The sequence below is a fragment of the Ochlerotatus camptorhynchus genome, unplaced genomic scaffold (assembly GCF_037179485.1).
Source record: "Ochlerotatus camptorhynchus isolate MF236.1 unplaced genomic scaffold, CSIRO-AGI_Acam_v1.1 ptg000503l, whole genome shotgun sequence".
Classification (NCBI taxonomy): Eukaryota; Metazoa; Arthropoda; class Insecta; order Diptera; family Culicidae; genus Ochlerotatus; species Ochlerotatus camptorhynchus.
In genome coordinates this window covers 4,889,451-4,907,090 of record NW_027040988.1, presented here as the reverse complement: position 1 = coordinate 4,907,090, position 17,640 = coordinate 4,889,451, and the positions used below count along the sequence as shown (strand labels likewise).

At 38.8% G+C, this 17,640-nt stretch overlaps 1 protein-coding gene across 4 annotated transcripts in view; it reads left to right on the top strand.

Moving 5' to 3' along the window:
* jing overlaps nt 1-16,573 on the top strand; it is a 300,757-nt gene extending 284,184 nt beyond the window's left edge. For all 4 annotated transcript variants that reach the window (XM_065235696.1, XM_065235693.1, XM_065235694.1 and 1 more), the window contains 3 exons: nt 35-176; nt 248-425; nt 14,460-16,573. In XM_065235696.1, coding sequence (XP_065091768.1) covers nt 35-176; nt 248-425; nt 14,460-14,922 — 783 coding nt within the window. In that variant the 3' untranslated portion in view covers nt 14,923-16,573. The remainder of the gene's footprint in view (nt 1-34; nt 177-247; nt 426-14,459) is intronic.
* The last annotated feature ends 1,067 nt before the right edge of the window (nt 16,574-17,640 follow it).

Sequence of the window (17,640 nt, the reverse complement as noted above, 5' to 3'; positions counted from 1 at the left end):
TTCGGTTATTTACTTTGGAAATTTCTAATTACAGTTGGCACTGGAGAAGCACGTGAATAATCATTTCAACAATACGGACAACATCATTGCGGGCAAGCGATCGTCGGATCCGCCACTGCCCAAGGTATTACGCAAGACTGGTAAAAAGCTACGATATCGACGTCAACCGTGGTCAGGTAGGTGTTTTTGATGTGGTTCATTATTCAGCATTTGAGTGCCCTAACCTAACTTTTCCCCGTCACAACAGCCCGCCGGTTTGACTTTTTCGATATCGGAGTGATGGAGGGTCTGCAGCATAGACTGATTATGGCCGGCAGTGTGGCCAGCGCTCGCCGGGGTACGGTGACGTTCCGTGGACAGGCCGCAGGACGGCGTGTCACAGGTACCGGAGCGGAGGTGTTCGTCAAATGGTACCCGAGGGAAATGTGAGTAGACCTTTTGATTTTCTGACTTGCTGATTACCGGACCGAAGAAGGTCTAGAAGACAACTGAAGTGGCCTCGTGCTCACGGATTTCGCAAGAACCCCACAATAAGTCTTTCGAGCAAACTTTCAAGACCAAAACAATCTCTGCGGAGTCTTCGGTTTATTGGAAGGATTTCAAATCTGGGCTGACGTGCTGAAATGGGTCTGTGTGCCAAACGTAACCAATGATGACTGTTAATGTCGAACCGTTTGGCACGTAAGCCGATTTAGAGTGTTAGCCTGGAATGTCCAAACTTTGTAAAATTGTTCAAGTTTAACCCTTCGTCTGTACCACGCATATCACACTAAGTTCTTAGTGCAAACTCTTCAAGGCAAGAGATGCTGAATTGGAATGGAGAGATGGATTAATATTGGAACAATCGATTATCTGTTTAAGTCTTGGAACAAAGCACTCCAATCGTGCAGAAAACCTGTCAAATGGATAAGTTGTTGTCCTTCTATTACAATTCAGCAAATCTTTAATCAAGACGTATTTTAAGAGGATGCTATCCTTAGGTATAGACTTTTATAGTTTTCAAGATTGGAACATTACTAAACAAAAAGTACAAGATTTTGGTCTTCAAACGTTTCCAGAACTCACGAAATTGAACATATTTCGAAAGAATTCTTTCAAAAAAAAAAAGGAAGAAATCAACGATCAAAAAGTTTTAGGGTTTTAAAAATTTCGTCAATTTGAAAGATTAAACGAGCTAGCCGAACTACATAAGAAATTTTTCAATCCCTGAAATCTTTTTGAGCGCAGAAAATTTTCTAAACTAGGAAAACACGCTGAATTTTGGAAAATTTCCCCGGCTCCGGAAGCTGACAGTTAGGAACTATAAGGAACTTTCCCAGACTTGAACATTTCTGAAACTTAGAAAGTATTCAATGTTAAGAAAATTTGCTGGACTTGAACACGAAATGCTGAACGGAAAGGACTTTAAGAATAAGACTTTGAAAAATCAGAATCTAGAATAATTCCAAACTTCGCTAGACCAGTAGGTATCTAGCGGGTTTTTGATTGATCATTTATAATCGATTTTTACCCTCTCTCGCCTATTCAGAAGCACAATTTTGGAAGGCACATGGAATTAGCAATTGTTTATTGAGTAATTGACATCTTAATTGAGTCAGAAAAACAGATACTAGGAAATCGATTCCTATATGCACATTTCCCTAATTAAAACTTCATCCAATCATTCAGTTCTTCACCGCAACTTTACTTCATCATTGATTCCGTCACTTATCCAGACATCTTGTACGTGAAGCAATGTTTTGGTATACTTCATTCTTCTTCTGTACAACTTCACTTCGGCGTGCCCTGAGCAGTTTTAAGACAGCCTTTACACCGTTTTGTATGTCGCTTATTTTAATAAAACTATACATTTTATCATTTTTTTCAACATCAATCGTGATACTCACGTGAGACATGATTTACAAATTCTACTGCATTATTGACGTATAACTGCGAGACTATTTTTGATAATCCGTTTAATCGACTCTACAATCAACAATGCGCCAATTCATAATTGCAATTTATGAAATAAGACATTCAATATCCTGAAAGGAAGAAGATTATACTTTTTTATAATTAAAAGTTCAGTGAACTACAATCGCTATTTAAATGTTTTAAATCAAACCTGTTACTATATTTGTTTAAAATTTATCAAAGAGCATTAGACACCATCTGACATTTTCATGTTGAGAATTTAGCTGAAACTTATTTCAGTTTGCGGACATTAATTAACAGTTTTTCAAATGGACCTTAAATGACATTGTATTTATTTTAAGTATTAGACGTAAATAAACAAAACGTACATATCAATTCACCTCGAATATAAAACCCGGAATTGTTCAGGGAACTAAAAATTGTCCGCATTAACCATTCTTCGTAATCAAACAAAATTTACCATGCCATTTTTTTGAGCAGAGCGTTGCGAAATGGCCATCCCTGAATTATGTAGGCCGTATTTTTTATATATCACCTTTCTAGGTCTCATAATATTTTCATAATCCAAAATTACTTTCTTCCATAGTTGAACTCCAAAGCTACGGCCCGTTGCTTCTACAACATAATTGCGTTTTCCGCATTCTATCATTTAAAAAAAAACAAATTTATTGAAACGAATCATTTGTAAGCCCACTGTCGTCTAAAAGTGGAAATTCAAGAACTTCAAGTTGTTTTCTGACATCTGATGATGTTGTACAGCAATTAAGTTTGTGATTTTTTCCACTTTGAACCCACTGTGAAACCCTAAGTCTATCTATACATATTGTGAACATAATGTGCAAACGAAATCCCACTCCATATCAGAAACATTTCACTCAAATTTGAACTTCCGTTCTTGATCTAACCAAGAATCATAACCCTCCGGTTCCTAAGTGGTGTTGTTTAAAACCAGCCACTCAAAGCTTATGTCTTACTCATCTAAGGGGACTGCCGCGCAGTTGAGACCTGTTTCAACATTATTTTGATAGAGGAAATGGCTCTAATGTTGGCCTATAGATCTAAGATTGGGCCCATCGCTAAAAATTTGCTATTTATCAATTTTATCTAGATGAACGCGTACTAATGGATATTTTTGGAAATGTCCCTATGAACATTTAGTAGATTGCTGAATTTATGTTTGGGCCCAAATTAGGGGCATTTAGGCCGACATTACATTCATTTTCCCTATATTTTTCGATCACTAATTGTTGCGATAGATTGGGAGTTCTTCCAGCAGTAATCACTAACCCACGGTTGGGTGGTAATCAGCTGGAAGAACTCCCAATCTATCGTAACAGAATCTTAAAGAATTCAGTCTCCGTACTATTTATCCCATCTATTTCACAACAGAGTTCTTTGTTAGTTTTAATTCCTAGCCTTTGTATAAAGTTTAATAGCAAAATACTGTTACAGTGCTGATTGTTGATAAGTGAAAAGCTATTGTTATTTTTCATCCCAGTCCCGTCATCCCGTTTGACGGTTCGCGCTTCCCGGATCAACCGCTGGGTCAGCGTTGCCAGATTGTTTTCATGATTATCGGTATTAAATGATAAAAAAGTCGGTATCAATCGGTATTCACTATTTTCAAACTTTTGGACTATAATCAAAGGATGTACTTTCCATTTAAGTTGAAATAAATTTTTGGTAAATATTTGAATTAGTCTCTTAATGGTACCGACAAAACTGCCAGAGGAATAATAAAGAAGATCTCGTGTAGAAAGTTTCAAGGAAGTTCTAAAAGATGTCGAAAAAACATCCGATGGGGTTCTTACAAGACAAATATTGAGAAACTTCTGGCAACATTTCTTAGAAACTTTCGGAAAAAATCCAGAGGCCAGAAAATTTTGGAAATCGTAAGTTAATCCCGGAGAAGCCATTTCGAGGGGAAGTTAGGATAAGCTCGGAAAAACCTTACAATAAGTTGAAAAAAAAACCTACGGAGTGTGACTTCTAATCTAACAAACGCAGCCAGTACGAGAAAGCATCCTGGAAAATGATTAGGTTAGATGAGGTCTAATCATTTTTCTTGTCTAATTGATGTTTACAGCATATCTGAGATATGATATAAACATCAATACGGCCAGGCCTACTGCGTTGTATTTGCCGCAAAGATGATTCTTGGAACATTTCTTGAATCTACAGGGATGGAAGGATGCGTGGACATACCGTACCAAACGCTCCGAGTTACTATGTGTAGTTGTGTGTAATGTGTAAATATGTGTACAATATTGAAGAATCATAAAATAAGGCAATGGAAGGATCTTACCGAATTTTTTCCTATGTTGGTAATGATTCTTTTGCACCTAAAAGTTTCGTTGGATGCATCCGCTCCTCCGATCGGGAGGTTGCAGAAAAATCCAAACAGCCGGTTTGCCATCGGCCTTGCAACCCAAACCAGATTGTGAGCAATCTCGTGACAGGCGAGCTCTAGCGAATGATTAATCACCCCTCCAAAGAAATATGCCACCAGGAAAATCATCTTCCACGATTGGTCCTTCATTATGAACAACATCGCAAACTGTGTTAGCACCATGGCACCAGCCACAAACTTGAACCGCGGATCATAACCGAAAAACTTCTTGATCTGCGGATACTTTTGCAGGATAATCTTCCTTCGACTGGCGTGCGGTTCCTCGGTGTAACACCACTCGAAATCCGTCCTGGACACGTGCTGGCCCATTGCGATCACTTCTTGATTGCTTGAAAAAAAATCCTAATTTCACAACACTGCTTCACCTAGAATAGTGAAGACGCTCAAAAGTAAAAGTACACCTGCAGTATCGATGATACCGACCTCGAATTATCCTTAGCTCGGCCATGAAAGTCTGCACTCGCGAACTTCTCTAGAAAAAACGCGACGAAAAAACCCTAAAATTTTCACGTCCGTGTAGAAGCAAGGCACACTTCGATCTAGAAAAAAAACCCTACAGAGTGTGACTTATGGAGGAACTCCCACAGGAAGACGAAAGAAACTTCTGGGGGAACTCGATAGATACATCCGGTAGAACTTTAATTGAACTTCCTGGAGAAGACGGAAGAAACTTCCAGAAGACACTGGAAGAAGCTTCCTACGGTAGATTGGAAGAAACTTCTGGAAAAAGTCGGACGCCACAAGGCTTACGGAACAGTCGAAAGATACTTCAAGGAGACGATGGGAAAATATCTGGAAGAAATAGATTTCTGGGTTCTCTGAACTTCCCGATTTTTTAATTTTTTTAAAGTTCTCGTAACTTAAAATTTTCATGATCCTCTCGGAACTTAACTGAAGTTTTCGGAAATTGCCTGAGTTTCTCGGAACTCATTTAACGGTTCAGGAATTTCCTTATATTTATATGTCCTGATGTTCTCAAAGCTTCCCTTATCTCAATTATCCTGAAACAAATGGAGCTATCCTGAAAACCATTAAATTTCTTTAAAGTTCTTTGGGCTTGTGAAGTTTCCAAAATATTTTAGTTTCCTTATACCCCGTTCACATTACAGTCTATATCACGTAATATAGGCTGTCTTGCAATGAGCACTTATACATAGGATTTCCAGTGAAAACTAGATGTATGAGTGCTCATTGCAAGACACCGTATATCACGTGATAAACGCTGTAATGTGAACGGGGTATTAAGTTTATTTGAGTCTGGGCTTTCCTGAGATTCCCGGGTTCTTGGATTTGAGCAGAAGTTAATGAAACTGTCTATAATTTATCGGAACCTACCCAAAAGTTCGAACTATTCTGAAGTTTCAGAACTTCTGACAAGTTCCTGAAGTTTTCCTGAAACTAATGGTACCGCAATAAAACTCTGGAAGCATTTCTGAGGTCCCGGGGAAGTTGAAAAAACTGACGGGAGGAGACGGAAGAACCTTTCAAGCAAAACCAGAAGAAGCTTCCAAGGGAAGTCGAAATAGCTTTCCGGAAGGAATCGGAAAATAACTTACAAGGCAGAGTAAGTTTAACGGAAATTCCTAGGGAAAGTTGGAAGAAACTTCAAAGGGAAGTTCAAAAATTAACGCTTTTATGGGCCTATTTTTTCACTGAATAAAAGTATTTCCCGATTTCCAGAAATTATTGGGATAAACTTGCAGCTGCTTCTTGACTCCTTGGTAACCAAAAACGCGAGGAAATGTTAGCATTAGTCGAAAGAGTATATAAGACATTTTTGAAGAAGATAAATGTCTCTCACAATAGTTTCCTCTGACAATTGAGTGCGGGCAGACAGTAATCATGTTGATTATTAATAAAAAAAAATCGGTACAAATCGGTATTAGAACTCAAAAATCGGTATTCTAAGAAACTTTATCTGTATATAGGTATCAAGTTTGAAAATCGGTATAAATATCGATAAATCGGTATATCTGGCAACGCTGCGCTGGGTGTAGCGAGTCGAGCGTTAGGTACTGGGATGGGACGTGCTGTCAAATCAGCCTACTGATCATTCTTGTATGAAATTGGTTCCAAACGTAAACAAACCCTGTAGGTTTCTTAAGGCTTGTTTACGTTTGGAACCAGTTATGCGAGGTAGGCGACGATTTTTCGTATTTGACAGCCACCTCCCCCCTTTGGTTAGGTACCGTTTGCGGTATTCAGTACGAGGGAATGGTGAGGCGCAATGACGTTTATATAGGATCTGAGCCAAAGGGCTTATTGGTTTAGTGAAATGTGCAAATGTTTAGAGGTGTTCGTATTTTATTGCAATGTTTATCTTTTTACATGAAACAGCTGTTGGGAGTGACGTATTTCTATTTGTTCTTAGTATGTTGGCAATGACGTTTATCTATCTGTTCTCAGATCTTTTTTGCTTCTAACACCAGCAAGCTGCCTGTTGGCCCAGACCTTATGTAAATGTCATTGGTTGCGGCGAATACTAATGACTCATTAGACTGGCCCACAAAAATAAAAGTTTTTATTTTCCACGGGCCAACCTCTAGAAATGTACCATTAGGTGAAAAAATCATTCTCTGAAAGTTTTAGCTCATTTGGTTGTAGGATGAGCAGGCGCTTTTAGTTTGAATTTTGTATAGAGATTTTGGATAAAATACATGAAAAAATGACACTACTACACTCTATGGATCATAAAAAAGTTTCCTTATTCTAGATTTGATTCAAAACTTTTAGTTCAAACAATGAGTAATAACTTTGCTGAAGACTTCATTATGAATCCGGCTAGTTTTACTGAAATATTCGCTTTTGAATGTATATGAGCATTTTGTATATGAAAATTTCTACCAAATCCCCTATATAAACATTAAACCAAAAGCGCCAGCCCGTGTTACGTCAAAAATAGCTGAAACATTCAGAGAGTAGTTATCTCACCCAGTGGCGTCGCCCTAACCTCAATCTACCTGTTCAACAACTCTCAAAACAATATTGGTTCCAATGGATAAACATAAGTGAAACTAGAAGACCCGATGCCTTTTGAAACTGATTTGAATGTAAACATGACCCTAAATAACGTTTTCAAAGTTGTTGAACAGGTAAAAGTGAGGTTACGCGACGCCACTGATCTCACCTACTGACACGAGTCTGGATGTTGGCCTGTGGAAAATATGAATTTTTATTTTTTAGTGGTTATCTAGTTGATACGTTGGTATAAGCATTCTGCATTTTGTTGTAATATACGAACAAAATACACATATAAATTCAAGAATTAATATCTCCATAATACTAACTTGAATCAAGATGCTGTCTTCAGCAAAGTTGTTTCTCATGTATTATGCTACATGTGCTGAAATTCTGAGCTTGAAAGAGTTAGCAGACCAGTTTTGTGCACGAAGTGAAGAGTGAAGAGATGTTATTTCTCCATACATTTCAACCAAATCCTCATATGAACTTTATGCCAAAAGCACCAGCTCGTGTTACATCCGAATGTGCTGAAATTTTCAGAGAGTTGTTTTCTCACCTAATGGCACAAATCTGGGGGTTGGCCCGTTGAAAATAATGATAAAAAAAACTCCCATATCAATGTGGGCCAGTCTAATGACTCATAAACCTACACTCAAAAAAGTCTACACGTCTGATCGAAGTGTTTAAACACTTGATTTTTCATATGCACAATCACAATTTCAGTGTATTTCACCATGGTTCAATGTGCTCTACACGTTAAGTTCTAGTGTTTGAAACTTTGAAATGTTCTTTTAATTTTGAAGAACCTCTTAACGGAATCCCTCGAGGAAGTGCTTTTTGAGTGTGTTGATTTATTTTCTTTTAATTCCTTAATAATTGCTTATCTTTTGACAGATATGCGTATTTCGACTACTACTTGCAGACTCCATCAGTGCCAAGTGCCAGTGGTGTTGAGTACTTGGCACTGATGAAGTCTGCAAGTAGTAGACGAAATACGCGTATCTGTCAAAGATAAGCAATTCCAACGGAATTAAAAGGGAATAAATCAACACACTCAAAAAGCTCTTGGAAATGTTTATAATCTCAATTGAAGTGTATTGTACATTGACTCACACCAGAGACGTTGATAGACACACAAAAAGTAAATTTCGGTCAAAACAGCAGCACTGTTTTAAAGAGATCTTTTGGCAATGTCACTGGCAACAATGTTTCTTTGAGTGGCATCAAATGACTGTCATACAGTGCCGCAATGCTGTTGAGAAAATTTGAACGATCGACTGGAACTGAATAAAAATTAGGTGCGCTATTAGACATTACCAGTTCGTCTTCACAGCCAGGTTCACACAAGATTGTGTCGAACATATATTTTCTTTGCTTAGGTTTAAGCAAAAAAGACCAACCAAGAATAACTTAAAACTAAACATTTGGAAGCTTTTACCCTCATAATCAGGAAGAATAGAACTTTCAAATTAATTATGTATGTTTTTCAACCGGAAACGATCTGAAAGTTAACTTATTCCATTTTGAGACAATTTGTAAATATTTCATATACAAACTGTGTATGTTCAGGCATTATTTGACAAATATCAAAACCAAATATTTGCATTCCTAATAGAGCAGTTCCAAGCCAACTATTTAGCGAAAAAAAAATAAACAAATTTATATTTTACCTCTCAGATTTTTTTTCCAAAATGACCTATTCGATATTTTTCAATTAATCATAGCACGAAAACGGCTCATCTAATTGAAATGACGTCTGAGCAAAAGTTGTACGAAACTGGATTGCTTTTTCCTTTAACAAAAAATAAAATCCACAAATTTTCGCCAAAAATGCAAAAACATCTGTCAAAATCTTCAATAACAAAAATTATGTTCTACGATTTTGGTCAGTTTTGAAGTGTCCGCGGTGTCCATTTCAGAAAAGTTAGCATTTTTATATGCTTTCAAATAAACATAGATTAGAAAATATAAAAATGCACCGATGTATTGACGTCAATATAAAATGTATTGACAATACGATTAGTGTCAATAAAAGCCATCGTGTACGGTCCACATAAGTCATTGTGTTTCATAACTTGGCTATCGCTTGTTTCGTTCGTCAAGTTCATCAGTTCATTTCATTGTTTCAATTGACGAAAACGGCTTCCTTCGTTTTTTCCACTTTCACTCTGGGGGGGGGGGGGGACGTACTGTCAAATCAGCCTACTGATCATTCTTGTATGAAACTGGTTCCAAACGTAAACAAACGGTGTAGGTTTCTTATGGTTTGTTTACGTTTGGAACCAGTTATCCCAGCCAGGGGTTGAAACAGTTGACGTTTTTTACTACACTCGCTTCGTTGTCATGCGCGACAGTCTGTTTGTATTCGAACACTCATGCTCTACCGTCGTCTCTCTCACGCAACACGAGCGGTAGAATAACATTCGAGCTAAAAGAAAATTATCAAAATAGCTATCATATGACATGTGCGATTTCGTTGTAATTCCTCAATCTGGTGTAAACCAAACCATTTCTGATCAGAAATATTATTTCTAGGACATCATTACTTGCTATTTTCAGAATTCACACAAGTACAACATCAGCAGCTCTTCTTATGAGAAAAACTAAAATACATACCTACGTGACGGTCTTCGGCGACAGTGTCGTATGACAGAGCCTGTCATATTACATTTTAGTTTGGTACTGTACTATGATAGCTTGTGTTGCAAGTGTCGGAGGCAAAGGCAGTCAATTATCACAGAAAATGTGTCGACTACCGTGACCGCTAACAAGACTGATCCCAGCTATGCGAGGTAGGCGACGATTGTTCGTATTTGATAGCCACCTCCCCCCCTTGCTTTCACTTCAATTCGGGGCTCATTCGACTTGTCACGCGTTGCGTCGTCAGGTCGGACATATCGTATCCGTATAGTATCCGCACAATATCGGTTGCCGATAGGGTTGGCATCCGGATTATATGAAGTAATAAATTGTTATTTTATATTAAACGAAAATTATAACAACGAGGTCATTCTGGAGACTAATATGGCGGCCATCAGGCTCAGGAAAAGTCTCAAATATCCTACAATATGGTTATTTTCGGAAGGTGAAGAAAATCTATGTTCGACGCCATTTTGAACGATGGCGGCCATCGGGCTCAGAAAAAGTGTTAAATACTCTAAGATATGGGTATTTTCGGAACGGGGACGACGCTTAGATGCTAAAAATCGATATTCGACGGCATTAGCAACCTCTAGATGTTACGCCGATTTCAAAAATACCCACCTTGATTGGAGTTTCACACTTTTTTTTTGAATCCAAACCGCCATCTTAGATTTTAAAATGGCATCGGAAATCGGTTTCTGGCCTCTAAACTTCACTGGGATTTCAATAATACCCATATTGATGCGTATTTTACAGTATTTCCCACTTTTTCTGAAACCAGAAATGGTGACTTCTTGGATTTAAAGATGACGTCTGGAATCGATTTTCGGCATCTACATGTCATCCAAGTTCCTAAAATATCCTTATTTTAAGGTATTTGACAAGTTTTCTGAAAGCACAAACCGCCGTTTTAGAATTCAAAATGGTTTCGGATACCAATTTCCGGCTTCTAGGCGTTACTCTGATTCTAAAAAACACATTGATGGATAGTTGATAGAATTTCCCATTTTTTCTTAGCCGGAAGCCGTTCTGTTGGACTTCATAATGGCATCGGATACCGATTCCAAAACTACACATATTGATGAGCATTTGACAGTATTTCCCACTTTTTCTTGAACCGGAGGCCACCATCTTGGATTTCAAAATGACATCGCATATCTATTTCCAATCTCTAGACGCCATTCAATTTTTTTTTTTTTAAATACCCATATTGATGGGTAGTTGACAGTATTTCCCACTTTTTACAAAATCTGAAGCCGCCATCTTGGATTTCAAAATGGCGTCGGTCATCGATTTCCAACCTCCCGACGTCATCCCGATTCCAAAAATACCCATATTGATGGGTATTTGACAGTATTTTCCTCTTTTTCTGAAATTGAAAGCTGTCATCTTGGATTTCAAAATGGCGTCGGTCGTCGATTTTCGGCCTCTAGACGTCGTCCCGATTAAAATGAACCGAAGTAAACTGCGTGAATTTGAATTGAACGGCTTCGCTTCAATGCGCAAGAAAGTTCATTTGACAATGAAAGACAAAATGAACACGATTCATGCCAGCATGAAAACTGATCAAAGTGGTTCTGTTGATGTTGTAGCGGATCTGCTCGAAGAGAAGACAGACTGACTTGACAGCTACGTCGTCGCTTTACGATTTTCGATTGAAATTGACTTTGTTGGGCCCTGGTACAACCAAGCAATGTAAATAAGCACGAGCGCTTCACGAGGAAAAGATATAACTGTTTCCGCCCATCGAACGTACGTGAGCAAATCGGCGATCATCTCTTTTGCCAGTGCTGGCGGAGGGAGATACCCCTCACCATCCCTCCCCAACAGGGGAGTTTGGTAAAGGAGATGATCAACCCGGTTCGTGCCTTCCTCAAATTGACCTTTGCTCGCTTTCTACTCTATATAAACAATTTTCACACTGCCGTACTCTAACGGAACTATCAACTCTATACTTTCATCTCCTCATCTATCGTATAAAATTACCACTTAGTCCGAGGGGCGTCTCTATTGAAGATGCAGGAAAAATTTCGCTTTGCTGTTGTGATATGTGCGCACGCTTAGCAGATAGAAAGAAGATTGATGGAGATTTTGAAGATTTCCTGCAAAAAGTTGAAGAGCAATGCGAGTAGATGGATTTTGTGACCATCTAGAATTCCGATTTGGATGTGTTGCATCCCCAGTTTAAGTCTAATTTTTGACGTTAAGCATCCCCAACTATGTAAATCGTTAACTTCACGCATGAAGTAATACAAACTCAGGAAACTTCCGAAAACTTCAGCATAGTTCCGAGAAGTTCATGTGAATTTTGAAAATGCAAGGGAAGTTACATGAACGTTATAAAATCGTTAGATCATTTTAAGGGTACCGTACCGTTTAGTGGCAGTTTCAATATCTTTTAAAAATTAAATAAAAAAATCGGGTAGATCAGAGAACTTCAATGCTGATGTTCCATTAATTTTAAGAAAACTGAGAGTTCCGAAATCTCAAGGAAAGTTCAGAGACCTTCAAAGAAAATTAGAGGTTTTCCAGTAGTTTCATTATAACCAGGGAGGTTCCGAGTACATGGAGGGTTAACAGAGAACTTCAAAACAACCCCATAAACTTCAGGAAAATTGCAAGAACTTTCAAGGAGTTCCGAGGAATTATTTGATATACCGAAGTGCATGTCAGCAATGTTCCGCAAACTTCGGGATCTACAGGGATGTTTTATGAATATCAGAAAAAATGCTGGATCATTAGAACATGTATGGATCTTCAGGGAATATTGTGCAAACATCTATTTCTTCCGGATTGTTTTCCAAACTTCCCCTTGAAGTTTCTTTCGAGTAAGCCCAAAAGCTTCCGACTTTCTTCAGAAGTTTCTTCCAGCGTCTCCAAGAAGTTTCTTGTCTCTTTTCCAGGAAGTTTAATGAAACGTATATCGGATGTATCTATCAAATTCTCCCAGAAATTTTTATCGTCTTCTTCTTGAGACATAAGACATTCTCCGTAGGTTTTTTTTCGACTGCTATTGGCAGGATTTCCCGAGCTTTTCTCAATGTTTGTTTAGAAGTTCTCCGGATGTTTTTCCGAATTAATTTAGAACTTTCTTCAAAGTTCAACCAGAAGTTTTTTTTTTGTAGATAACTTTACATTGATTCACGCAAATTGTCCTCGTCAATTCAAAAACAACTAAATCAATTTTAAACTGGCCAAGAATGGTTTTGATAGGGCATTAAATTCGAAGCCACCTTGCCGCATTAAATGTTACATGGTTGGAGCATAAATATGTTCAGCAGCTTCAAGAACTGTACCAGGGATGTCAGGTGCGGAAAAATGAGAGCAGATTGTTTTACTGGAACATTTTCCACAACTTATCAAATTCGGATGCATTGTGTGTGGGCCTTAACTATCGAGGGAACGTTTTTCGTTTCAAGTCCTTCGGCTCCGGAAAGTTTGCAAATACAGTTAAGTCTTATTAAATATATGTTTGAAAAAAAATAAAGTTTTTGTTCACTTTGAGAAAGAATAATTCGCGGAAAGAAAAAGCAAATTGAACAATTGGCTTCTTTAAGGGTATTGAGGTAAATGCATATTCGTAATCTGCATTAAAAATGGAACCCAAACCCAAAATTTCATCAATTTTGGTACATTGGAACTATTTTAAATAAGTACGATTACATTAGCAAAAATCACCTTATTAGCGCCCCTCGGTGTCACTTTGTATGGGAGCGAGCTGTCAGTTTGTTAGTTTAGTGTCAAACAGTGAAGTTATTATTTTGCTTTAAATCTTGATTTAAAAATCAAGATGAATGTATGTTCGAAAAAAATATCGCTGTGCTCAGAAAAAGAAGCTCTTTCGGATGGTGTATAAAAAACAATACATTTTTCAAAACTAAAGAACCCAATTCTTCAAGCAAACTTGGGCAACTTTTGCTAAAAACTTTTGCTGCTTTTCACTAATTAAAAATCATTCATAGTTACCTGTATTATATTAAATGAACTTCTTCAGAACTGTCCACTAATGCCCGGTTTACATTGGTATGCTGGTGCTAGTGTACTAACACTGTTCTAAAAAAGTGGTCAGCACAGTGTACACAGGTTTCAGCATCCATCAGCATGTCGATTCAGGAGCAGCTGAAAGTCGTGCTATTTGGTTGAGCTGGTTGAGCTAGTTAGCAGTGCTTAACCAGCATATATGTAAACACCCCATAAGTGAGAACACGCTGATCAGAAACTGGAGCTAAAATTTGAGTGAAATTCCTACTGATTTGGGTAGTTTTTCGTTTTTGCGTACTAAACTTTAAACAACACTCATACAGAATATTCTTTGATTCTAACAACAGTTTACGCTCATGTTTCACATGTTAAAAAAAATCTGGAACAAAGTTTTAAGGTTTCTCAGGAACAGCAGATACGCCTGTACGATGCCGTTCCTCAGAAGCACTTGAAACCCGATCAATTCTAGTTCATTTCTGTACCCATGAATTATGATTTCACGATTTCCCATTGACCCCGGCTGAACTAATCTGTTCCTTTCTTCCTTTAGCATCTCTGACGACTGGATCCCGGAGGCGGAAGTGTCCCTCACGAAAGAGATCTCAATCTACGAGCTCAGTCCGGATCAGCGTTTCGAGCTCGAGATGCAACTGAAGACCAACCGGAAGGCCAACGCGGAATTGCTCTTCTGCCTTCACGAACTCAACCTGAAGCTGCAGGCCGAGGCCTCGGCTTGCAGTAGAAGCAGCTTCAGCAGCAGCAGCAGTAGCAGCTCATCCAGCGGTTGCAGCAGTGCGAGCAGCACCATCAGTACCCCCATTCCGTTCAACTCCCGAACGGAACCGAAGAAGCTCCGGAAACCACCGAAGGAGTCCTATCCGCCGTCAATGGCCACATCATCCCTCTCATCGGTGCTATCGTCATCCTCATCGTCGCTGCTCTCGAACGAAAATAGCAGCAGTAGCAGCAGCAGCAGCAGCAGTAGTAGTAGTAGCTCATCGTCCACATCCTGACCGATGGCAGCGGCGCCAATCACCGGAGGAAGCCCAGCGACCCTGGCGATGGCGATGCTCTCCGGTTCCCTTGCGCAGAAGCGAACGCGCAAGGCACTCAACTGTATTCGACGGCGTGCAACAACAAAAATGCATCGGCTTGCTTCACCCAGGGTGGTGAGCAAGAAGTAGGTTTTAAGGCGACTACCTTAATTTGTGTCTCTGAGCGTCCTAAGCGTCGCAAATTGTATAGAATTTAATCAATGGTTTCCTTTCTCGCGTTGCTTATCAAGCAGCGCCCACCCAGGGACCGAACGGGACAGAAAGATTCAATTGTACATAGGTAATAGGCACAGGCTGGTCTTTAGACAGTAGGGGTGATCGATTTGTTTTTTTTTTTTCGGTAGGAATCGTCTTTCTGATTATTGTACCCGGCCTGCCCTGGAGTGGGGGCGAGAATGGAACGGAACAGAACAGAAAACTGCCGCCATCAATGATTTCGATCCTTCCGCGTTTTTTACGTTAGTAAGAACGATTAGCGATTAGTCCCGAAGTGATTAGTCCTGTTTAGGTAATTTTTTTTTTAAATGAAATCCTAGCCGAGAGGAAATATTTAAATTTTTAGTTGTAGTAGGAGGGAGCAGGTAAATTTAAGGTACCTATTGTAAAGGATAGTAACGTGTCGTGCAAAGTCTGTTTAGGAGAGAAGCAAGCATTTTTTCTGGATTGACTTTTTAGGTTTTTTTTTTTTCAACCGAAATAGTGAGGTTTGCAGAACAAAAAGTGGGGCGTGAATTCGTTGATCTCAATGAGTTTAAGTAGACAAAATGATCCAGTTCGGACACGGAAGTGAAAAGTGAGTCAGTAGTGAAAAGAATCTATGGCAAAATTAATTGTCGACGGGAAGAAGATCGAAATGAAAGCAAATTTAAAAATTCTAATTTCATTTTCGTTCTTTTGTCCCACAATTTAGAGAGCAAGGCGGGAGAGTAATATAATTAGAATTATTTTTAACTATCGACAAAATTTAAGATTTTTTTTTGACGACGAAATTTCTATTTTTTTCCGGTGTTTGAGAAATAAGGTGCAAAGAATTTTTATTAAAACCTATCGCATTTCAATTTTGGACGAAGAAATTTCGATGTTTTGCTGATTTCTTCCTCAATTGTGTTCTATGTTGTGTTGGAATAATATCGATATCAATATAAAAAAAAAAACAAATCTCACCAAAAAACAAGATCACGCTTGATTTTCGTAAACAACTACGGTTGATATCGCAGCTCGAGATATCAAGCTAACAAAACTCACCAGCTGTAGATCTCACCAAACTGTGGTGAGTTTGAGTTTCATGATTTTTGCTTTACACCCGAACGCTACCGAAACCTCCATAACGGCTGGCAGCAATCGCTTCGTTTCTGCCATCGGTGAAGAGAAGAAAGAGGTAGAATTATTATACCTTCTCTTTCTTAGAAAACGAGGTGCAACGGAATCATTTTTGCGTCGATTCAACTCTCAGCTTCAACTTTACACGTTGTGAATAGTCTCGCAAAATCAAAGGAGCTTGTAAAATCAATATCAAGCATGATACCAACAATCAATACGAAACTATCGATTTGAAATTGGCTCACTACTTGACTAGCCTATTGGTCCCAAGCAAATCGATTAACGTACCTCATTCTAGACGAAATTCTAGTACTACACTATGTTTGTTTTGATTAGCTATGAAAGTTTGACAGATAAAATGAAATCACGTCCGATGTTATTAGAGACCGAATACACCTCTGCAATCTCCACGGCTTTCACTAGGAAGATAGTTGTGTTAGTGAGGTGGGTTATTTTTAGCAGTTTTGGGAAAATATCAAAAAATCAAATCTCGCAAATCAGCCATTGACTGCGGAAGAACTTCGTCTCGGGTAGGTGGGCAAGGAGAATTAGAATGGTTGATTGAAACTGCCCTGCCAGTTCGGATTTTTAAATGTTTTGATTGACTCGACGGAAAAGTGACATTTGAAACCAAAAAATAGCGACCAGCTGTATCATGGCCTGGTTGCCAGTCACTGCTGTTCAGGATTTTATCAAGTACACAACATGATATCTGGATCAACAATAGAAAAGGGCCCATCAGCATTTGTAAACAAACCGTTCCAAAGCCCATTCCTCACAAATCGAAGGCCGCCCACACAAACCAACACCATCATCGTGTAGGTGGAAGTTTCCCCTATCCGATGATGGTGCTGGTTTGCGTGGGTGGCCTTCGCTTTGTGAGGAATGGGCTTGGAACGGTTTGTTTGCAAATGCTGATGGGCCCTTTTCTATTGTTGATCCAGATATGCGCTATATCACGAACTATTCATAGCTGCTATATCACTAATCACTCTATATCACTTGAAATAGAGCGTAATGAGAACAGGGTATTAACAACAATCAATACGAAACTAACGATTTTAAATTGGCTCACCACTTTAGTAGCCTATTTGTCCCAAGCAAACGATTAACGTACCCTATTCTAGTTGAAATTCTATTACTACACTATGTTTGTTTTGATTCACTATGAAAGTTTGACAGATAACATCAGGGGTGTGTGGATTCATGCAGAACATGCAGGGGTGAGTGAAATAGCTTGGGACTGCTTGGGACCGTTGTTCTGGTACTGAGTGAGCCAAAAATAATAATGATTTTCTTCGGGACCCAGTGGTCTTAGAGTTACCTCTATGGTATTAATCAATTATTCACATCCTT